The sequence below is a fragment of the Mastigoproctus giganteus genome, chromosome 2 (assembly GCF_048544385.1).
Source record: "Mastigoproctus giganteus isolate SK-2022 chromosome 2, ASM4854438v1, whole genome shotgun sequence".
NCBI classification, from domain to species: Eukaryota; Metazoa; Arthropoda; class Arachnida; order Uropygi; family Thelyphonidae; genus Mastigoproctus; species Mastigoproctus giganteus.
The window spans coordinates 110,393,918-110,419,785 of NC_143576.1; the positions used below are offsets into that span (position 1 = coordinate 110,393,918).

The window sequence follows — 25,868 nt, forward strand, 5'->3', positions numbered from 1 at the left end:
AAGAGACATTCTTAACAAGACTCTACACTGCAAGTTGTTATCAAGATGTAATTCCTCATAACTGAGTTTTAATTGTTTTTATTTATTTTCTTTTTTTGTTCTATCGACCTTTATACAACACTTCAATAAGAAGTTCTCTCAGCACTACAAAAAAAGGATATACAATTCAACATGGAGTTCTCTCAACAGTGCAAAACAGCAATGATCTTTCCCCTATGATATTTGGGGATTGTTGCTTATAAGTAATTGAAATAAATAAATAAATATAATTTTATTGAAAGAAAGTCCCATTACTACAAAAGCACTTTAGAACAGTTAGCTAACCTGGATGGCACACAGGACAGAGAGACATACAACACAATCACATACACATCAATTAACTATAGGAGAGGGCGCTGACTCTCTTTAAAAATTACAGCTGTGAATTACAGGCTCTGAAAAAGCGATGTGTTTGCCTTTTTATTTACCTAATTGTTATTTTATATTGTACTTTATACATAGTCTTATAATTATTGTTACACTGGTTATTTTTATTTTTAATTTAGATAAAGAGTTTTTGTAGATAAAGAGTTTTTAATATACGTAAAACCGTTATTTCGTTTGAATCTTGCAGCCATTCTTTTTGTATAGAGTAGTAGGGAATTCAAATTTTTAATTCTGGTAATTAGGCAGCTTTAACGTATAATTATATAACGTAATAAGCATCACTGCATTTAGAATTCTATTAGATAGCGTAGTATTGAAAATTAATTAATTAAATTTATTGATCTTATTAATTTAAAATATCATGCCACAGACTAGAGCAGCAAAGCAATGGGCACAAAGTGGCAGGAGTGCTGTGACACGGGGAAGAACTGAGGGGGCGCAATTCTTCAATGCATCACAGCCTAAAAAAATGTGCAACTTGTGAAATGTTTGCCGAACTCTCTGAAACAGAATATGATCTAGCCAAGGAGGATGTCTTTGTGTGTGCCAGGTTGTTGTTATGTTGTTATTTTGGTTTTTAGGAGCATTAGCAACTAAGGCCATATTGCTCCGGGATATGCGGTGATCATTCCCTGACCTTTCCGCATCCTCCGTATTTGGTGGTGACGGGCTCGAACCCTGGTCTAACCAAGAAGCATGTGCTACGCACTGCTGCTCCTTCCCACCTGGCTACGGAGGCGCCGTGTGTGCCAGGTGCAGACAGTGTCTAGAAATAAGGCATCAACTCAGCGTTCTGATGGGCGCCTGAGAGCTTGAGGTATAGGGTAGATGCCCTCGAAGAAATTAATATGAGGGGCCCGTCAAGCTCTCAGCTGCCCAACTCAATGCCAGAGCTCACTCCTGGGCATCAGGCAACACCGCGACAATCTCCAAGGCAGAATGTGCTGGTCCCAAAGGAACTAGTTATTGTAGTAGTAGCAGTGGCATGTGATGCAAGAAAGCAAGTGAATGAGATTATGCAGCATCAGCCAAAAAAAAAAAAAAAAAAAAAATCACACCATTCCCTCCAAATGCCTGTCCAGTTCCACCTTAAATTTATTTAACCTGTCAACTTCCACGACAGGTGGAAGTTTGTTCCAGCAATTAACCATCCGCTGGCTAAAGGCAAATTTCCACACATCTATTCTACATCTCTCTTTTCTTAATTTGAATTTATGCCCCCTTAGGTTCGTAATTTGAAAAGTGGAAGGATCCCATCAGAATTCAGCGTGCTCAATCCATTCAAGGCCTTATACACCTCAATCAGATCACTGCGCAGGTGCCTAGTCTCCAGCTGCTGCAATTTGCAGAACTTAAGCCTCTCTTGGTGAGAGGATCCCTTCATTCCCCTCACCAATCTTGTTGCCCTTCTCTGTACATGCTCAAGCAAATCTACATCCTTCCTAAAATGAGGCCTTAAGACCTGTACACAGTACTCAAGGCATAGCCTGACCATTGCCTTATACAGAGGGACAATCACCTTCTTTTCCCTGCTAGCAAAATTCCTATATATCATTGACAAAACCCCATGACCTACCCTGGCAGCCTGTCTGCATTGCTCAGAAAACTTCATATCTGACTGCACAATTACTCCCAGATCTTTTTCATTTTCTACCACATTAAGTGTAGTACCACACAGTTGGTACGTTTCTCGGGGTTATGTCTACCCATATACAGTACTTTGCATTTGTCAAGGTTAAACTTCAGTTGCCACTTCTTAGCCCATCTGCCCAAATTATCTAGATCCTGTTGCAGTAGCACATTGCCATTACTGTCATTATCAACCCTGCCAACATTACTGTATCATCTGCAAACTTCGACACTAAGCCTGATATACCTTCATCAATATCATTGATAAATATACAAATTAACAGAGGACCCAACACCGAACCCTGTGGGACTCCACTAATAACATTATTCCACGTAGAGCAGCACCCATTAATTACCACCTCTGTCTTCTCCCACTTAACCATCCTTTTATCCATTGTAGCAACTTACCCTTAATACCATTCTGCTCCAATTTGTACAATAGTCTTCCATGTGCAACAGTGTCAAAAGCTTTCTTGAAATCCAAATATACGATATCAAAATGATTTTTTGCATCCAGTTCCTTTGTAACCACATCAAAATATCCTATCAAATTTGTCAGACAAGACTTTCCCTTAACAAACCCATGCTGTGTCTGAATTATTGCTGCAGTCTTGTCTAGATGATCCTGCAATCCATCTTTAACCAGTGACTCCATTATTTTACCCAGAACAGAAGTTATACTAACTGGTCTGTAATTACTCGTGTCAGCCTTCGATCCCCCTTTGTGAATTGGGGATACATTTGCACATCTCCAGTCCGTGGAGACCTCCCCTGAGTCCAAGGATGCTCTCATAATTATGGCTAAGGGTTTGCTTAGTTCCTTTGTCGCCTCCTTTAATATAACTGGATAGATCCCATCCACCCCCAGGTGCCTTTCTTATGTTTAACTTCAACAATTTCTCCTCCACTTTGCTCTCAGTTATTACAAAATCATTACGCACCGTGCTACAATTTGATAACCTTTTGCCATTTTCAAACTTTAATAACTCCTCATGTGTGAATGTAGATGCAAAATACTCATTCAGTTTGTTTGCTATCTGAGCAGGATCATCAACAGTCAAACCATTGACATCAAGTGGACCAATCAGATTCATCCCCTTCCTTTTAGAGTTTATATAAGTAAAGAAATCCTTGCTGTTTTTCTTAGCATCTTTTGCCAAAGATTTCTCGTAATCTGCCTTCGCCTGCCTAACCTCCGTTGTGACCTGATTACAGACTAGCTTATATCTGCCATATTCTTCTGAGTCGCTTGATAATTTATATGCATCCCATGCATTTTTCTTCTCTGTCACGAGTCTCATTAGTTCATTTGATAACCATTTAGGCCTAAACGTTGAACAATATTATTTAATAGGTATGAAACTTTTAGTAGCTTCCACGATTAATTCCTTGAATGCTTCCCACTTAGAATTTACTGTTGGCAACATCGTCAGTTGATCCCACTGAACAGAATTTAAAAACTGTCTGAGACCACTGTACTCACCTTTACGGAAGCAAAAACCCTTTCCTTTACCCCTGATGGTGATTATATCTTTAAGTTTGTTTTTTTTGTTTGTTTGGTTTTTAGGAGTATTAGCAACTAACACCATATTGCTCCGGGAAATGTGGTGGTCATTCCCTGACCTTTCCACATCTTCCGTATTTGGTGGTGATGGGCTCGAACACGGTCTAACAAGAAGCGTGTGCTACACACTGCTGCTCCTTCACACCTGGCTACGGAGGCGCCTATATCTTTAAGTAAATCCCACATCAGTACACTGTGATCACTGCCACCTAGTGGTTCCTTTATCTGCAAATTGTTAATACACGAATGATCACTGCTGATAAGCAGTGACTCTATTGTCAGGGAGATGGGGAATATATTGTGTAAAAAGGATAGATGGAACAGGACCAGGGTATGTCTGCCAGGGCAAAAGTAGATGAGGTTGTAAAGCATATGTCATCTTTTAAGGGCACAAAAGGTGATATTGTTGTACATGTTGGCACCAATGACATTAAGAGTAGGAGATCTGCAGATTTACTTAACAAGTTCAGGTCAATGTTGCAAAAAAGTCATGAGTTCGAGTTAAATTTGAAAGTGTCTACAATTCTGCCCAGACACGATAGGAGAGAATACATGATGAGAGCCTTGCCAATCAATTCAGCCCTGGAGAAAATGTGCAAGGCTCAAGGGGTAAAATTTTTTTCAGCCTGGTCTGTGCTTGTTAACAGAAGAGACTGCTTCTACAGGGATGGAATACACTTAAATAGAAAGGGTACAAGAATATTTGCTGATGCTATTGAGGCAGTGTTAGGTGGGTCGGAAAACTGCTAGCTTGGGGGGGGGATTCACAGACTAAAAGGTTAAAAGTAGCCGCAGGCAGATATGAAGGTGATTCTTGCACAACTTCTATTAGAATAAGTAGCGACCTGGAGCGAGAGGTGCTGGAGGTTTCAGGGACTGATGGAAATCATCGTGAAACAGGTGGGTATATGGGATGTGTTAGGGTAACTAATAATAAGAATACGTACATGTATACTTGCGTGTATACCAATGCTAGAAGTATAGTAAATAAATTTGATGAATTTGAAGTGTTGGTCAAGATATCAAAGGCGGATATTGTTCGGATAGCAGAGACGGTTTACGGAAAAGTGGCCCCCGCATTTTGCCCCCAGCACATTTCGCCTCGCACATTTCATCCCCAGTAAATAATGAGTAGGCTACAGAAATGTAAATACTGTACAGTCAACTCTCGATAACTCGAATTTTTATTGAAGTCCCAGCCCCTTTAGTGGAGATTCCAGGTTTACCTCTCCCGATTACTCGAACTGAATTTCCGATAACTCTAACTTTTCCGAACAAATTTTCAAAATTACATTCGTATACAAATTGTCACGTATTTCTCCCCTTTTGTATGTCTTCAGGGTTCTCTTTTCATTGTGAAAGGATTAACTGGAACTGTTAATCCTTTCACAATGGAAAGAATACATACTCGACTACGAGGGCGATAGTCACGTGGTTAGTGACGGACATGGGGGAGGGAACAGTGACTAATCTTATAGGAGTCTTTTCAGTAACAAGTGAATCTTGTTCTGATTTGTCTAAATTCAAATAATAAAAGTTCCTACATCTGGCTCTCCTCACATTTCGTGGTGCAGTCAACAGTGCGCGTTTGCTGTTTTTTCCCGCCTCCACAGAGAAGTAAGATACAGAGTGGACTCTTGCTCAATTCATCCCAGCGCCCTCACTTTCAGAACATGAAACTAATGCAGCAATCTGTGGCCATCAAAACTCAACGAGTAATAATGTGCATGCCCAACGCTAAGTTGCTAACACGTGGTAGCTTCTGTGTCTCGATTTCTAGTGTTCGTTAAACGTAGAAATTTTGTTTTAAGTAGTCTTTTTTTACTATTGTTATAATTATTTGTGTATTTATTTTTCTATTATTATGATTATCTGCTGTCATGCACAGAAATAAGTGTTTCGTGTGAGATAAATCTGGAGTTTGATTGTACCGATTTCCGAAAGAACATTTAAGATAATTTTTCAGAATTGATAGAACCTGGAAATGGTTTTTAAAAAAAAATACTGAATAGCTAATTAATAACTAATTCATAACTTATTACACTAATTTATATGAATAGTGTATTGATATTAATCCAAGTAATAGTTTATGAATAATTAAATTATTCCATAAAAAAAAAACTTCATGAAATATGTCATAACATCTTTACTGTTTCTGAAATCAAGTCAAGTCAGCCAGAGTCTCACTGACAAAGTGAAAGAGTTATTTTTATGAATTAAATCAGCATGCTCTTTTTATATATATTACAGGACATTTCATGTGACGATATTACTAATTCAATTTGCATTGGACTACACACAATTGAAATATCTTTCGTATGAAATGAAAAAAATTCATAAATAAAAATAATTTCAATTATATAGTTTTTTTTTTTTTTTTTTTGTTATTGTAATGCTAACTCAAATAATGATCTAAATGAAAGAATGCTAAATTTCTTTTGTTAAAGAAAATAACTAACTCAGCAAAAATACAGTCAAAATTTAGTCACAGAGAATTGTCTTTCAAATTTTTAATTCATTCCAGATTCTTCGTATTTCTGTGAAGTGTATAAAAAAAAAAAATTATTAGTGGCTCTGGTTAGCAGGGAAATGATGCAGTGTTCATAGGATGCCAGACATAAAATAATAAATAAATAAAGGAAAAGAATTAAATAAAAATTAGAACCAAAGTTAAAAGCAGTTCAATTCATTCATTACAATGAAACCTAAAACAAGATGTAAATTTATGGCGTTAAGGTCAAAAAAGTAATATTTAAAAATATAATGGCCAGACATTGCCTAAAATGCAGCTTACAAGGATATTAAGATGACAGTGAAGTGTGCCATTTGCAATAAACATTAATAAATACAGAATTTCATGTTGTTGTTGTTGTTGTTATTTGGTTTTTAGGAGCATTAGCAACTAAGGCCATATTGCTCCGGAATATGCAGTGGTCATTCCCTGACTTTCCGCATCCTCCGTATTTGGTGGTGACTGGCTCAAACTCCAGTCTAATCAAGAAGCGTATGGTACGCACTGCTGCTCCTTCCCACCTGGCTACGGAGGTGCCAGAATTTCATGTAAACACAACTGGATTGAAGTGAGTGAAAATAAAAAGGTTTCAATAGAGTGAGATAGGTGTACTGGCCTCATTGTACTCACAGAATTGTACTGAAACCTGCTATAATTAGCCACCTGATTATTTACACCCAGTAGTGTAAATAAAAAACAAAATCTGTATTTATTAATGTCTATTACAAATGGCATCTTAACCTCCTTCTTCTAAGGATGGAGAAGGATGGAACATCCAAACATTATGGATGTTTGGCCATGACTTATAAAAATATTAATCTTTATTAATAATTAAATAATTTTATTTAGGTGAAAACAAGTAAATTTCCATATTTAACCAGAGAAATGAATTGAAAGTATAAGTGGGGGGGAAAGAAAATACCAGGGTAGGAAAACGTGGGATTCGAATCGCAGAAAGAGAAAATGGCTGCATTTCATGTTACCACACTGCCTCTATAACCGGTTGCATATTATTGCCGAAACCTTTACTTATGTTATGGTTTGCTAATCATCCACCATTCTTAGTGTTGCTATTTTTGGATTGGAGTAACAATAAACTATGAAAATTATATACTAATAATCTGCGAATTGATATATTATCTAACGAAATAACAAAACTTCAAAAAATACTCCAGGAACATTGCTAACTTCACAATGTTCCGGCCTGTCTCTATGTTCTGAAAGTGGGGCCTCCACTGTCTATGGGATTTTAACATGTAGCCGGAATTGCCATTGTCGTGTATGGGAGTGTCCACTCTGTATGTTACTACTCTGTGGCCGCCTCATTATCAGCAGTGCATCGTGTGAACAAGTTGAGTGTCAGAGGCAGTGCAATACAGTAAATCTGCATATTATTTTTGCATCTTGATTGATTAATCCTGTGTGTACAATGGCAAAAAGTGTTCCGTCAATAAGAGGCAAAAGAAAATTGGTAGTAGATGATGACAACCACATTTACGTGTTTTCAAAGAAAACTCTAGATGAACAACATGGAATCTGGGTTTGTGAAAAACGTTCCACCTGCAAAGGGCGTGTTTGGACAGAGGGTTTAAAAGGCCCAGTTGTGAAAGTCGTAACTAAACATAACCATGCAGCTCAAGCTGCAAGGTCGGAAGCATTGCAATTGATTGGTCAAATACGGCAACATGCAACAACCACGAACGAATGACCACAGAAAATTGTTGCATCAGTTATTGCAGAGGCTCATGCCAATGTCAAGGCATTACTTCCTAAAAAGGATTCACTTAAACGAACCATTCGTCATGTTCAATGCAACAATGGTACTCCTGTTTACCGAGCAATCTCCAGGACCTAGTAATTCCACAAAATTATCAAGAAATTATTATCGATGGCAATGAACAACAGTTTTTAATGTATGATTCTCAGGACGAACTGGTCTCGAGTCACATGCTTATTTTTTCCAATAGTAACAATCTTCAGTTATTGGCGAGTAACCAGGAGTAGTTTTTTGATGGAACTTTTAACACAGTACCCACGCATTTCCAGCAGCTTTATACAATTCATGTGGTTCAATTCAATGCAGTTATTCCAATGGTCTACGCGCTTCTTCCAAACATAACTCGTGCCACATACGTCAAGGTGCTTCAAGAAGTTAAAAATCTACACCTGGGTCTCTAACCCCAGCGACTTATTAAAGATTTCGAACAAAGTGCCATGCAAGCCTTCCAACAAGAATTTCCTGGTATTGTAAATACCGGTTGTTTTTTTCATCTTTCCCAAAGCGTTTGGCGAAAGGTACTGAATGAAGGTTTAAAAGTTCAATACGAACAAGACCGTGAATTTGCTCATTGGATCCGAATGATTCCAGCATTGGCATTTATTCCTCCTGCTAACGTTATTCAAGCATTTGAAGATTTAGTTGAGGCTGATGACTTCCCCATTGAAGCTATGGTGATTGCAAACTACTTTGAAGATACATATATTGGAAGAAGACAAAAGAGAGGCCGGCAATTATCCATTTTTGCCATCGAATGGTGGAATGTTTACACACGAACACTGAATGATCAGCAATATACCAACAACGGCGTGGTGGGGTGGCACAGGGGATTTCAGGAAACTTGTGCTACTTTATTCCCAAATATTTACCGATTCATTGATTCTTTAAAGAAACAACAAGGGCTGCACAATTTCAAAATTACACAACTAATTGCCGGTGATTCAGGGAATCAAAGAAACAAGAAGTATGCTGCAATTTCTGCTAGAATCAAAAGAATAGTCCAAGATTTTCAAAATCGTAATATGATTGATTACCTTATAGGCATTGCATTGCATTGCATACAACTTCGAGTTTTAAACAATAATAATGTGCATTTATTCTATGATTGATTACCCCTTTGATTGATTCATTCTATTAAAACAAAATAAATTAGAATTAATAAAAAATTAGGTGTATTATTTACATTTCTATAGCCTATTCATTATCTACTAGGGGCAAAATGTGTCGGGGGAGAAATGTGTGAGACGAAATGCGGTGAAACGAAATATGAAATGTGCCAGGGGCGAAATGTGATGGGCAACTTTTCCGGATCCCAGCAGAGACATGGTATCACACAGATATAAGGAATGCAGAACTGAAATTTGTGCAGTACAATGTGTACAGAAAGGATAGACAGGATAGGAAGGGAGGAGGTGTTATGCTGTTAATTAAGAAAAACATAAAATCAAAAGAAGTGCATCCAGTTGATATACATGAACAGTGCACTGTTGAGTCAGTTTGGTGTGACATAAGCACTGCAAAACCAAAAATAAGAGTGGGAGTGTGTTATAGGCCTAATGACTCGAATGAGTACAATGAACAATTGCACAGAGAAATAGAGTGGGCTAGTAAATCAGAATATCTTATAATGGGGGATTTTAACTTCCCAGATATTGACTGGAACTTGTGGGTTGGTCACTCACACACTAGTAAGACTTTTATGGATTTATTGGATGACTGTTTTCTTCAGCAGCATGTTCGAGAAGCAACCAGAGAGGGTAATACTCTTGATCGGGTTATCAGCAGTGATCATTCATGTATTAAGAATTTGCAGATAAAGGAACCACTAGGTGGCGGTGATCACAGTGTACTGATGTGGGATTTACTTAGAGATATAATTACCATCAGGGGTAAAGGAAAGGGTTTTTGCTTCCGTAAAGGTGAGTACAGTGGTCTCAGACAGTTTTTAAATTCTGTACAGTGGGATCAACTGACGAAATTACCAACAGTAAATTATAAGTGGGAAGCATTCAAGGAATTAATCTATTTAATTCCGTGAATGCTTCCCATTAATTAATTAATCTTTCAAGGAAATGGATGCTACTAAAAGTTTCATACCTATTAAGAAATATTGTTCAAGGTTTAGGCCTAAATAGTTATCAAATGAATTAATGAGACTCGTAACAGAGAAGAAAAATGCATGGGATGCATATAAATTATCAAGAGACTCAGAAGAATATGGCAGATATAAGCTAGTCTGTAATTAGGTCACAAAGGAGATTAGGCAGGCAAAAGCAGATTACGAGAAATCTTTGGCAAAAGATACTAAGAAAAACAACAAGGATTTCTTTACTTATATAAAATCTAAAAGGAAGGGTATGAATCTGATTGGTCCACTTGATATTGATGGTTCCACTGTTGATGATCCTGCTCAGATAGCAAACAAACTGAATGAGTATTTTGCATCTACATTCACACATGAGGAGTTATTAAAGTTTGAAAATGGCAGAAGGTTATCAAATTGTAGCAGGGTGCTTAATGATTTTGTAATAACTAAGAGCAAAGTGGAGGAGAAATTGAAGTAAAACATAAGAAAGGCACATGGGGTGGATGGGATCTATCCAGTTAAATTAAAGGAGGCAGCAAAGCAACTAAGCAAACCCTTAGACGTAATTATGAGAGCATCCTTGGACTCAGGGGAGGTCCCCACGGACTGGAGATGTGCAAATGTATCCCCAATTCACAAAGGGGGATCGAAGGCTGACACGAGTAATTACAGATCGGTTAGTTAACTTCTGTTCCGGGTAAAAAAATGGAGTCACTGGTTAAAGATGCATTGCAGGATCATCTAGACAAGACTGCAGCAATAATTCAGACACAGCATGGGTTTGTTAAGGGAAAGTCTTGTCTGACAAATCTGATAGGATATTATGATGTGGTTACAAAGGAACTGGATGCAAAAAATAATTTTCATATCATATATTTGGATTTCAGGAAAGCTTTTGACACTGTTGCACATGGAGAACTACAGTACAAATTGGAGCAGAATGGTATTAAAGGTAAGTTGCTACAATGGATAAAAGGATGGTTGAGTGGGAGAAGACAGAGAGTGGTAATTAATGGGTGCTGCTCTTCATGGACTAATGTTATTAGTGGAGTCCCACAGGGTTCGGTTTTGGGTCCACTGTAGTTTTGTATATTTATCAATGATATTGATGAAGGTATATCATGCTTAGTGTCGAAGTTTGCAGATGATACAAAGGTTGGCAGGGTTGTTAATGACGGTAATGGCAATGTGCTACTGCAACAGGATCTAGATAATTTGGGCAGATGGGCTAAGAAGTGGCAACTGAAGTTTAACCTTGACAAATGCAAAGTACTGCATATGGGTAGAAGTAACCCCAGAGAAACGTACCAACTGTGTGGTACTACACTTAAGGTGGTAGAAAATGAAAAAGACCTGGGAGTAATTGTGCAGTCAGATATGAAGTTTTCTGAGCAATGGAGACAGGCTACCAGGGCAATGATATATAGGAATATCATTGGGCAATGGTCAGGCCATGCCTTGAGTACTGCATACAGGTCTGGAGGCCTCATTTTAGGAAGGATGTAGATTTGCTTGAGAGTGTACAGAGAAGGGCAACACGACTGGTGAGTGGAATGAAGGGATCTTCTTACCAAGAGAGGCTCAAGTTCTGCAAATTGCAGTGGCTGGAGACTAGGCACCTGCGCGGTGATCTGATCGAGGTGTATAAGGCCTTGAATGGGTTGAGCTGATGGGATCCTTCCACTTGTTCAGATTACAAACCTAAGGGAGCATAAATTCAAATTAAGAAAAGGCAGAAGTAGAATAGACATGCAGAAATTTGCCTTTAGCCAGCGGGTGGTTAATTGCTGGAACAAACTTCCATCTGTCGTTGTGGAAGTTTTTGTAATTGGTTATCCAATTTTCTCTCTGATCACTCACTGAGGGTGATGGTAGATAGCTTCTAACTTCTCCACTAATGTTGGTTACCCTCAAGGTTCATTTCTTTCCCCCACTCTTTTCCTCTTGTATATTAATAACCTTCATCCATAGTATTGCTGATGATAGCACATTGCATTCCACTTTCCAGTTTGAGAAATCTCGCCCTGCTCAATCAGCTTCAACTTCTTGAATATCTGTTACCAATTCCTTAAATGCTGATCTCCAAGTAATTCTCCAGTGGTGCAAAGACAACTTAGTTGATTTCAATCCTACTATAACTCAGTCCTGTCTTATATCTCGCAAAGGCGCCTCCATAGCCAGGTGCAGCAGTGCGTAGCACACGCTCCTTGATTAGACCGGGGTTCGAGCCCATGACCACCAAATACGGAGGATGCAGAAAGGTCAGGGAATGACCACCGCATATCCCTGGAGCAATATGGCCTTAGTTGCTAATGCTCCTAAAAACCAAATAAAAAACAAACAATATATCTAGCAGAAAGGATTCTTCTGATCCTTTGCTTATCTTTGGTGACACTCTGATTTCTAGGCAAGATGATATATCTCTTTTGGGGATTACCCCGACTTCTAATCTCTCTTGGCACAAGCACATTTCAAATACTGCTTCATTTGCATCTAAAAAACTTAGTTTTCTCTTTCGCTTTCAGCATTACTTTTCTTCCAAACAGCTGTTCACTCTGTACAAATTGCAAATTTGCCCTACCATGGAATATTGTTCCCACATCTGAAGCAGTTCCCCCAAAACCTCTCTCAGGCTTCTAGATTCCATTCAGAAGAGGGCAGTTAGGTTAATTAATGACTCATCTCTAACAGACTCTCCACTCTCTGTCTCATAGACATTCTGTTTCTGCTGCATGCCTTTTCTGCGGATACTTCCATGGACACTGTTCTTCTGAATTGGCTTCTATAACTCCTGCTCTCTCTTTCAAAACAGTCCGAACACATGCTGCCACCAGCCAAAAACCATTTACTGTCCAACTTCAAACTCACAGAACCAACTTTTCATCTTCTTTGTTTATTCATTCAACTGCCGTTTTCCGGAACAACCTTCATTCATATGTATTTCCCAAAAATTACAGGCTACACAAGTTCGTCTAATGCCAACAAATATTATCTTTCATCTTCTCAACCTCCAACCCATTGCACAGTACTAAGTACTATAGGTTCTAATTCCTCGTTTGTTTGGGGTTTTCATAAAAACAAAAATTAATAAAAATAACCATAACTGACAGAAAGACCAGCTCCTCAGAATTATCATTTAACCAGGTTTCCATAAGGCGTATAAAATGAAATTGATTTGTACCAAGTTAAGTCGTCATAATCATTTTGTTTATTATTTAAACTCCTAATATTTTACCAAGAAAAAAGTATTTCTTTAAAACTGGAGCAATCAATTTGTTTTACATAATTTTCCATAACACATGTCTTGTGAAGGTTTCTTCCTACATCAGAATGCAATACAACCCTGTTAACAAAGCACTTTGTCATTACCACAGAAATCTACATAAGAATAAGCTGAACCATATCAACTTTATTACCACTGGAAATTCCAGAGCAGGACTGAACATGATTTTTATTGCATTTTTTGCGATTTTTTTCTCCCTGCATGACATACCCTGAAAGGCAGTCTGATAATGATCCTTGCCTCTGCAATAATGATAATGGTGATAACAGTGGCAGGTGGAACGTGGTGAAGTATTGTTGGCTTGGAGATTCCAAAGCTCTTATGCAAAATATTGCACCATAATTCCACACAACACACAAACAAAAAAAACAATTCAGAGTACACTAGAATACACAATAGTAACATACAATCATTTAAACAGAAATAGCAAAGACTAAAACATAAAGGCATGGTATGAACTTCAAAAAGTAACCAGCAAGGAGATTTGCAGTGCCCTATAGAGACAAAGAGCAATTATTCCATTGTATAAAACCTTAGTTAGGGTATATATTTATTACTGTATAGGTTTGGGAACCCAATTCAGGAAGGTAGCAGATCTGCTAAAAAAAAAAAAAAAAAAAAAAAAAAAAAAAAAAAAAACATTTTGTGGGTTGAAGTGTAGATTAAATAATACAGATGTCTTTTTACTTTAGCAGATGACACAAACTAGGGGACATTGGACATTCACTTAAATTAATGGGCAGTAAGAAACTGGTTTTATAAAAAAATTCTTTTAGCAAAAGGGTTATTATCCATTGGAATTAATTACTATCACATCCCGTTGAACTGGAGAGCTTATGCATATTTAAGGAATGGTTAGATAAACACCTGGATAGGAAGGAGACTTCTCTTTTTTTTTCAAGTTGATATTGAATAAACCTGGCTTCCTTGCATCAATTTGTCTTTAATTAATACTTTAATGGGTACATCCATTTGTTTGGAATGTGCACATTTTGCACACCTTTAATTAGTATTTAATTTCTACAGATAAAGTTCTCAAGAAAGGGAGTTGTAGTGTACAGTAACTTGTAAGACATTAAATTTCCATTAAATATACTCATTCTATGCAGTGAACTATGTCTTAATTATGATTGTTTAACAACAGTGTAATATTAACAATACAACAATCTGAATAGTGTAACATTAACAATACACTATTCAGATCACATCAGAATTCCATACAAATGCAAATTAAAACAGAGAAGTGTTTCTTAGTGTTTTTCACCTTATGAGAAATTATTAATGTGATAAAAGTTAATATTAGTAAAAAGGATGTTCTTAACATCCTTTATTAATATTCCTAACTTAATTAAATAGGCTATAAAACTATAAAATAAAAACGCTATAAAAATCCAAAGGAACTTATGAGAAGATAAAGCATAACCACTTACCTCACAAAGAACCTTTCTGGCAGCAGCTCCATAAAACATGCCGACAATTATTCTTGCATCTTGACGCTGGTAATCATTACAATAAGTGAGTAGAAAAAATGAATACAAAAATATAATTTTTCTGATATTAACATTATTTTGGAAATCTGATATATTCTAAGATAGCATGACTAAAATAACACAATACAAAATATACTCTAATGAGAGAACCTTGCTACTGAAATTAGAATTTAGGCTATTTTTGAAAATTATAATGCAAGATAAAAAAAAATGCATTCTGTTTATCTCCCAAATTCTCTATTTTCTTCATATATATGTATCTGTATAATATTTAAGTCATTTTGACTCAAAACCTCTCTATCTATCAAATTCATTTGAACTCTTTATCATACTTCACAAAATCTGCAATTCACAAGGAATTCTCTCTCTTTCTTCCCTTGGAACTACACTCATTCAACCTACAAATCCTAAGAGTAAAGTAAATTATTTTGGTGAATAATATTAGTCCAATATACCACAGTCTAGTGATGCAGCAAACTTTTCGTCTACCTACTGAAATACCAGAATATCCCAAGCATTCATTAATTCTCTTCCTCTTTTCCCTTACCAAGCAATATACACACACTATACAACGATGGTAGCTGTCTCTAGGCCAGTGGGTCTCAGCATTTTTATTTTTTTATTTTGTGGCACACCAATCTTCCCACTTACCTTTCCCCTACCCAACAGTCCTGAAGCTCTTATACACTGCCCTACCATTAATATCCGTACACCCCTCCACAGATGGGGAAACAGGCCCTATGCATACAACACATCACAGAACTTGCTATAAATATGCACACTGGGCTTCAAAAAGACAACTGAAAAAGTGGGCATGCAAGATGACACATTCAACAGAATTAACAGACTTCCAACATGGAATGATAGTAGGATGCTACATAAGCAAGCCACATAATGTTCTGTACAAGACATTGGAGTCACTCTGGGGATTCCTAGGTCAATGGTTAGTGATGCCATATGCAAATGGAAGAGGAATAGGACTGAATCTGTCAAAAAAATTATGACATGTTTATGTAACATGTCATAATTTCAAAAAAATGTCAAAAAAATGAAAAACATGTCAAAAAAATGAAAAATTTATGTAACAATGTACCAGGTACATAATGAGTTGCTGCCACTCTACTCTGAGACTGCTAGTGTCACTGATAATGTCACAGCGGCAGCCATTAAAAACATCTTTACTGCAGGAGCTCATTATAAAACCGATACAGTAAAATAAATAAAAGAAGTATTACTGCATTATTTTTATTGAATAAATAATTTCAGTACAATGAAAGAAATTTTTCATTGTACTAATGTACAATGAAATAATTCGTATAAAATATATTATAATAATACAAAAATTATTGGTCTATGGTAACTGAAATAAGATACGAGCTGTTCCAGCTTTACGAGTTCCGGGTTTATGAGTTTTTTTTTTTTTTTTTTCAAGAATCAACAAAATCGAAAATATGAACATTAATTGCAAAAACTGAATGTTAAACATTCATAAATATCGCATTTCAAACCCACACACATAGCTAAACGATACCCTGCTTTACGATATTAATTAATCCATTCCAGAAGCACCATTGTATCATGAAAATATCGTAATGTGAACCCAATAGCACATTGTTTTTTTGGTAATTTGTTCCAAGAATTACCAAATTTTCACTATATAACTCTCTAAAAGGTCGTTTTTATAGTGTAAATTGCATTAGTTACCAATTCAAATAATTAAAATGCACTACACTTTCATCGTTATCATATATTCTGTTATAAGAACCAATTCTGAACGGCTTTGTGATATTTTTCTAAATCACATTTCTGGAGGTCACAACCATAAAACAATAATTGCTTATGCATGCTATTGAAATTTATAAAGAAAAGAGAAGATTACCTTGGAAACAAACATCTCTTGAAGCATTTCTGAAGAAGATGACTACTTGTGCAACAAATCAATGAGTGCCAAGCCAATAATGAGTGATCAACGAGTGTGCATTTAGTCGAAGGTGATGAAGAACAAACTTTCTTTAACATTTGTGAGTCATTATTAATTTCTTTATTATTGTATTATTATTATTATTATTATTATTAGTAATGACTGTTATTAAGCCTTGACTAAAGCATATATTTTCTTTCTTAATTATTATAATTTGCTTGATTTTACAGGCTACGTTTTCATTTCTTTGGATAAATCAACCATTGTTTAAACAAACTAATTAGCTAACTAATTTCATTGTTGAAAATGTAACCCCTATTTTTAACATTATGTTTATGGGAAATAAATTCCCGCTTTACGAGTTTGCTTTAAGAGCGCGTGCTAGGAACAAATTAACTCGTAAAGTTGGGAACTACCTGTATATAAATTTGACACTCAAATGATTTTAATTCCCGAATGAACCCTCCATCGAATGTCGTTCCATTACGTGTAGTATTTACTAAAGTATTTGACTTAATATCAAAATTGAAGACATCTTTCACAAATTTACAAAACTTCTTTACAGCCTCAGAATTTAATTCTAGATTGAAATCACCAGCAAGAACTAAAGCATACGATCCAGTGGTTTTTCCAATAATTTTGCACCTTCAATAGATATGGCATCAAATTCTTGTTTATGAAATTTTAAATTACATCTAACGACATCCCTAGAGTGATGTCGTTAGATGTAGCAATGATGAAAATGGATTCACTATTGAATTTGCACAAAGATCCACAAATGTCTCCAATTTCATCTGATACCACTGTCACATTGCTACTATTATGTTGAGCAAGATATGTGGTGTACAGATGATAGCTGAACCTTCACGTTGATATATCGCAACACCACCACTATGAACATCTGACCTTTCAAATTGAGTCACACATTGGAATGGTTTTTAAGTAATATATGTTCATCATTATCCAACGACGTTTCATTTAATATCAATATTTTAGATTGCTGTAAGATTGTGTCTGTTTCGATATCTCGAACATGGGCCCATAAACTTTGTACATTCATTGACAATATAGATATACTACTTTGTATGAAATCCTGCAGTTCATCCTGTAGAGATGGTAGCTTATTATTATATTTTCAAGCGATCTTATTCAGCACATAGTTCTATATTACTAGTAGTTTTGATGTGGTGCAATATGAAATCGGTCGTGGGGATTTGTAATATATAAACCTTGCAATAAGGTCACTCAAGATAATGCCACGTACACAAGTTGCTGTTGATGATCTTTATCATAATTATATACAACTTTGTCGAAGGTCTCTCTTTGAGATTTATGTATAGTCAAAGCACAAGCAAATATTAAAGGAAATTGTCTACATCTATATGTTAATTTCCTATTGTTCTTGAATGGAATCATAGTTGATCGTTTTATAATAGGTACTGATTGACTAGGTAAATGGGTTATCTCTCACATATTGTATATAACGAGATTGAAGATCATGTCCTATTTTTGACCCAGGAAATTTCATCCATACTCGTTTAACTGTTTCGTCATAATTAAATTCGAAATATACTAAAGTACCGATTGCACAATTTATAAATCCATCAACTACATCTATATTTGTAGTAATCATGTACAGTTTTCTTTTCAATAATGGTAGAATGTATGAAGTTCTGCAGTTTCAGTCACATTTTATGAATTTTATTTTGCATACTTGATAACTGTCCGTCAGAATGATATCCTTGGTATAAATCTTGTGCAATCACTTCATGGGTTTCATCTGCAACTAAAGCATTTATATTATAGACATTTACATCACTATTTCTTAAAAATAGTCGAATCCTTTGCGGACATAAAATAGTAGCATCTTTGATAACAAATCTCGATTCTATGATTTTAAGTTCATCTGGTAATAACACTTCTCTGTTGCGTATTTTTGTAAGAATTTTAGAAAATGTACTATCAGACTGTCGAACAACTTGTACTAATTCTTGAAATTGTAGTGAATGCCATAATTCTGGAGCAATCAATGAGTTCTTCAGGAATTTATACATAGATGTACCACGCACTGGAGGCAATTACCATAAATCTCCAATGAAGTATATATTCGTACCTCCAAATGGTATTTCATGAACACCAGTTATCTGCTTTAAACGCATATCTATAATCGATAATAGTTCTGCACTAATACTAACTTCACCAATTATAATGGTATGTACTTGTTGAAATGCAGTTCTATACTGTTAACGAATTTCATTACTAAGTTGAGGATTATTTGATAGACATATATGGAAAGCAGAATGCACGGTTATACCATCGATTGCCATAACGGCGTTGCCAGTGGAGGCACAAGTAACATATGTATTTTGAATATTTGATACGTTACAATTAAGCATTTAACGATTATATGTTTCCATCAATAATTTAAGAGTAAATGTCTTTCCACAGTCAATAGGTCCAGTGAGAAATACTTGTATCAGTTCACATATCTGATTATCAATTTGACAATAGATAGCTTTAAGTAATAATGCACATTGTTCTTTAGCATTAGCATTAGTAGAGGCATTTGATGCAAGAAAGCAAACTTATGCAGCATCAGCCAAAAAAAAAAAAATAATAATAATAATAATAATAAATAAATAAATAAAAAATAACCACTTCCACTTCACCCCTCTGTTCGTTCGAAATACCTGTCCAACTGAGCCTTAAACTTATTCAGGCTATCAACTTCCACGACAAGGGATGGAAGTCTATTCCACCAACCAACCACCTGCTGGCTAAAGGCAAATTTCCTCACGCCTATCCTACATCTGTCTTTTCTCAATTTGAATTTATGCCTTCTCAGGTGATTATTCTGAGCAAGAGGAAGAATCCCATCAGCATTGAGCATGCTCAAACCATTCAAGCCTTTATACACCTCTATCAGATCACCTCACTGGTGCCTAGTCCCCAAACACTGTAATTTGCAAAACTTAAGCCTTTCTTTGTAAGAGCACCCCTATGTTCCATTCACTAATCTTGTTGCCCTTCTCTGTACTCGTTCCAGCATCTCTACATCCTTCTTGAAATGAGGTCTCCAGACCTGTATACAGTACTCTAGGTGTACCTTGCCTTATACAAGGGAATAATCACCTCCTTATCCCTGCTAGAAAAATTCCTATATATCATCGACAATACACCATGAGCTACTGTTGCAGACCGTCTGCACTGCTCAGAAAACTTCATATTTGTCTGCACAACCACCTCCAGGTCCCTTTCATTCTCTACCACTGCCAGTGTAGTACCACAGAGTTGATACGTTGCTATGGGAAACAGCAACCCCATCTGCTCAACCTTTCCAGATCCTGTTGCAGAAGCATAGTGTTAGTAGTGTCCTTGACAACCCTGCCAACCTTCGTATTGTCTGCAAACTTGGACATTAAGTTTGATATACCATCATCAATATCATTTATAAATACAGAAAACAATAATGGACCCAATACTGAACCCTGAGGGACTCCACTAATAACATTAGTCCACGATGAACAGTGTCCATTGATTACCACTCTCTGTCTTCTCCACCTCAACCACCCCTTTATCCATAGCAGCAATTTGCCTCCAATGCCACACTGCTCCAATTTGTGCAGCAGTCTTCCATGTGCAACAGTATCAAAAGCCTTTCTAAGATCCAAGTATATAATATCAAAGTTATTCCCTGTATCCAGTTCTTTTGTGAGTGCATCATAGTATCCAATCAAATTGGTCAGGCAAGACTTCCCCTGAACAAAACCATGCTGTGTCTGAGCTATAACTGAAGTCTTGTCTAGATGATCCTGCAGTGCTTCTTTAACCAGTGCATCCATTAATTTTCCAGGAACAGAAGTTAAACAAACAGGTCTATAATTACTTGTGTCACCCTTTGATCCTCCTTTGTGAATTGGGGTCACATTTGCACATCTCCAGTCCATGGGTACTTCCCCTGAGTCCAAGGAAGCTCTCATAATTATGGCTAAGGGTTTGCTTACTTCCTTTGCTGCCTCCTTTAATATAACTGGATAGATCCAATCCACCCCAGGTGCCTTTCTTGTATTTATCTTGAACAATTTCTCCTCCACTTTACTCTCAGTTATTACAGGATTCTCTAGCTTACTGCCAGAGTTGAATACACCTCTGGCATTCCCCTCGCTTTTTATGTGTGAATGTCAATGCAAAATATTCATTCAGTTTGTTAGCTGCCTGAGCAGGATCATCAATAGTTGACCCATCGATATCAAGTGGACCAATCTGATTCATCCCCTCCCTTCTAGAGTTTACATAAGTAAAGAACTCTTTGCTGTTTTTCTTTGCATCCCTTGCCAAAGATTTCTCGTAATCTGCCTTCGCCTGCCTAACCTCCTTTGTAACTTGGTTACAGATAAACTTGTATCTATCATAGGCTTCTGTGTCACGTGTTAATTTGTATGTATCCCATGCATTTTTCTTCTCTGCAATATGTCTCATTAGTTCATCTGACATCCACTTAGGCCTAAACCTTGAACAATATTTCTTAGTTGGTATGTAAAGCCTAGTAGCTTCCAAGATAAGTTCTTTGAATGCTTCCCATTTTGAATTTGCTGTTGGTAACATCATCAGTTGGTCCCACTGTATAGAATTTAAATACTGTCTCAGTCCATCGTAGTCGCCTTTACGAAAGCAATAACCCTTCCCTTTACCCCTAATGGTAGTTACCTCTTTGAGTAAATCCCACTTCTGCACACTGTGATCACTGCCACCTAGTGGTTCATTTATCTGCAGATTCTTAATGCATGAAGAATCACTACAGTTTTCTACATCACTGCTGATGTAGAAAACAATCATCCAATAAATCCACAAAAGCCTTGCTAGTGTGTGAGTGACCAGCCACCAAATTCCAGTCAATATCTGGGAAATTAAAATCGCCCATTATAAGACTCTCTGATTTACTGGCCCACTCTATTTCCCCGTACAGTTTCTTATTATACTCTGATGAGTCATTAGGCCTATTGCCCACTCCTACTCTCAATTTTGATCTCCCAATGCTTATGTCACACCAAACTGACTCGACACTGCACTGTCCAGCAATGTCGACTGGCTTCACTTCCTTGAATTTTATGTATTTCTTAACTAATAGCATAACCCCTCCTCCCTTCCTATCCTGTCTATCCTTTCTGTAGACATTGCACTCCCCAAATTCCAGTTCTGATTTCCTTATATCTGTGTGATACCATGTCTCTGAAATCCCCACAATATCCGCCTTTGATGTTTTGAGCTGTTTGTTTGTTTGTTTGTTATTTGGTTTTTAGGAGCATTAGCAACTAAGGCCATATTGCTCCGGGAATATGCGGTAGTCATTCCCTGACCTTTCCGCATCCTCCGTATTTGGTGGTGACGGGCTCGAACCCCGGTCTAATCAAGAAGCGTGTGCTACGCACTGCTGCTCCTTCCCACCTGGCTAGGGAGGCGCCCGATGTTTTGAGCAATACCTCAAATTCATCAAATTTATTTACTAAACTGCTAGCATTGGTGTACACGCAAGTATACATGCACCTGTTCTTTTTCTTAGCTACCCTAACACAACCTATGTGTTTATTTGTACCCTAATGGTTCCCAGCAGTCTCTGAAATATCCTGCATCTTATTTTTCAGGCTGCGGCTCATTCCAATAGAAGCAGTGCAAGAATCACTTTCACCTCTGCCAGTGGCTACTGTTAATCTATTAGTCCTTGTATCCCCCCAATCTAGCAGTTTTCCGACCCACCTAACACTGCCTCGATAGCATCAGCAAACATTCTTGCACCCTTTCTATTTAAGTGTATCCCATCCCTTTATTAGTACTACTCATCAAACGACGGTATTCTTCAGATGATAATACATTCTCTCGCTTCCTAATGACAGATGATAATTTATCTATCATCACCATTCTCATCTCCTCATCAATAGTTTTCTTGCCTGTAAAAAAATCATCATCACTTTCTTTTGATTTGAGAAATTCTTCATATTTTTCCACTGCCAGTCCATTTTCATTGTTCTCAAGTCTGATACAAAGTTGCCTACAAATTCCTAGCATCTTTTCAATATCAAATCAGATTCGAACTCTTTTCTTCTCAAGGTAATTATCTCTTTGTTGGTTTCATAAAGTTCAAAATATTTATTTTCATTCAAAATTCATTCTTCTCATTGATAAATGGTATGTGTAAAGTTACCATTTTGCATATACGTTCATGAAGACGTGTTATAATTCCGATACCAAAATATTTTAGGAAATTGTCTTTTCACCCATCCCCCATTTCCTTTTCGATAACGAGCAGTAAATTGTGCAAGAGTTATATCTTTTAACGTTTCACCCCGATTTTCATATTAATCAAAAATACTATCTTTCCATATATCCAAAGACTCACTATCAACTTGTTCATCCAATTCAGCTTTTGATTTACGTAATTTCTGACACTCATGTGGCCATACCTTTGGCATGTATTCAATCACTCTTGAAAACACGGACATTGGGTATCGTAATAAATACAGTAATACCCTGAAGTTACGCGATAGGTGGGTCCGACGAAAATCTCTTAAGTCGAATTCGCGTAAGTCGGGGTACAACTTTGCATATAAATACATATAAATTTTGTTTAATTGGGACCAAGGACTAACAAAAACACTAGTTTAGAAGAAAAATATTTAATAAAATTGCAGTTCTTTATACATATTAATACAAAATATGTATTAAAAAAATAAATGAGTTCTTAAAAAAGTTATTTCAATGTCGATGGCTTCATAAAATCTAACAAATTCGTCCGACGACACAGCGTCTTCTTTTTTCATGCAGAATTTCTTCATAGCAAGCTAATAATTTTTTTATTCCTTGCTTTATAGCTATAACGTGTTCTTCATTGGAGTCTATGTTTTCTAAAAAATCTTAAGCCCTTTTCAATTGAGCTGAGACCTTCTGTCAAGCTTGCAATTGTCATGTGCTTTTCTGGTGGAACTGGGTCTGAAGTGTCGGATACTTCAGTGACGTTTTGCTCATGCATCTCATTCATTGTCAGCTCCTGACTATGTGAATCCAACAGCTCATTGACATCATCACCATTGACTTCCAAATCTAATTGCCTGGCAAGATTAACAACTTCTTCTATCACATGAGCGACATGATCAGTTTCTGGCGTTGTTTTCGTCTCGTTTTTTTAAAAAAATGGACAAAGTTTCTTCCAGACACCATTCAATGTTTTTTTGTGAATTTCATCCCAAGATTCTTCAATGATTCTTACGGCATCTAAAACACTGAATTGTTTCCAAAAGTCTTTAACAGATATCTCACTATTTTGTCTCATAGCTTCATTCAGACGTGTAAACAAACACCTCGTGTAGTAAGCCTTGAATGTTTTGATGACTCCCTGGTCTATCAGTTGAAGCAAGCTGGTTGTGTTTGGAGGCAAAAACACAACTTTCACCCGTGGGTTGAAATTAATTAGGGTGGCAGGAGGGTGACCGGTGCATTGTCAGTAAGAAGCATCACTTTAAATGGAATCTGTTTAGACTTGCAATAACATTCGACTTCGGGTATGAAGTGGTGACTAAACCAGTCCTCAAAAACGGAAGCTGCCACCCAAGCTTTATGATTTGACTTCCAAATCATTGGTAAGCTAATTTTAGATATATTTTTTAACTCTTGGGTTTTCAGAGCGATAAATTAGGAGAGGTTTTAACTTGCAGTCACCAGCTGCATTCCTGCCAACCATCACTCTCAATCGGTCTTTGGAAACCTTAAAGCCTGGAGAGTTTTTTTTTCTTCATGCGCGATAAAAGTCCTTTTAGGCATCTTCTTCCAGAACAGGCCAGTCTCATCCACGTTAAATATGGTTTCACTGCTATAGTCACCTTCTTCTATCATAGCCTCGAGTGACTCGGGAAAAGAAGATGCAGCTTTTTTATCGACACTTGCCGCCTCTCCACTCTCCGCGATACTGTGCCAGTTACAGCAAGTTTTAAATCGGTTGAACCAACTGTTACTAGCTACAAAGTTTTCATCTTTGCCCGCCTCCCCAGCTTCTTCTTTCAACCTTTCAAAAATCAACTTAGCTTGATAGCACACAGTGTTCTGATCGACTGGACAATTCTTCATTTTTACTTGATTATCAACACCATAATTTCAGCATTGTTTCCATCTCAGCAATAATACCATGACGTTTACAAATTATACTTGAGTTCAAGGATTGAGCATTTTTCACCACTTTGAGAATTCTTTCTTTATCTTTTATGATTGTTCTTACTGTGACTTGCAGTAGCTCAAACTTCTTTTCCAATTCACAAATTTTCATTCTGCTATCAAAATCCTTGATAATGTTAAGTTTACATTCCAAAGATATTGTTTTCCTTTTCTTACTAGGTGCAGGAGAATCAGATTTACTTCGTTTGAACGAGTTTTTTTAAGGGTTTAGAAAACATATAACAAAACAATCTTAACTTTCGTCGATCGTAGAATCGTAATTGTGCACGTCGAGTTCACGCAAAACACGTCCAATGCATATCACAGCAAGAAAAAATCAAGAACCGCGTAACTCCGAGTTCGCGTAAGTCAGGGTATTACTGTACCAAGCTGCCTCTTGTGAACTCATCTCCACAGAATTCAATACATCTACACTTAATGCTCGTAGATCAGTTATATCCATATCAGAATATTCTCCTTGTAGCGCTATAATCTTCCTTTGCAGGTTGTTTATTCCTCTGTGAGTTTCATTCACATATTCAACTACATATGCTGCACATGTTATTCTTCTATGATAAATTGTAAATCTGAATTAGACTTGAGCACTCCTAAAATCCAAGAATTGTAATTATTCATAAATTTCTCTTCTATCTTGCATTTAAGAAATACAAGTGGTAATTTGATACCAGCCCTCAAAATATTTAGATATTCTTTTTCTGATTGGCAATGATCTGATTTAAGAAATTCTTCGAAATTAACATAATTATCCAATTGTAATGAGTCGTGCATTTTTATATTTTTTGCGATAAGCTAATCTTCGATTGTCATCTGTGGCCATCAGTATCAATGTACGAGTTTGCGAAATTGACCAAAAAGGTGCTTTAAATCAACATTCGAGTTGGTTTGCATTATTATTTTTATAACAGGTAAAAGTATGTTAATGTTGCTGTAAAACTGAATAATCTGAAGTTTTCTCTATAG

General features: G+C 36.7%; 1 protein-coding gene across 1 annotated transcript in view; it reads right to left on the reverse strand.

Annotated features, from left to right (window-relative positions):
* Positions 1-25,868, reverse strand: part of GABA-B-R1 (gamma-aminobutyric acid type B receptor subunit 1) — a 268,778-nt gene that overhangs the window by 185,570 nt on the left and 57,340 nt on the right. Inside the window, exon 5 of the mRNA XM_090368625.1 lies at positions 14,708-14,773. Coding sequence (XP_090224751.1) covers positions 14,708-14,773 — 66 coding nt within the window. The remainder of the gene's footprint in view (positions 1-14,707; positions 14,774-25,868) is intronic.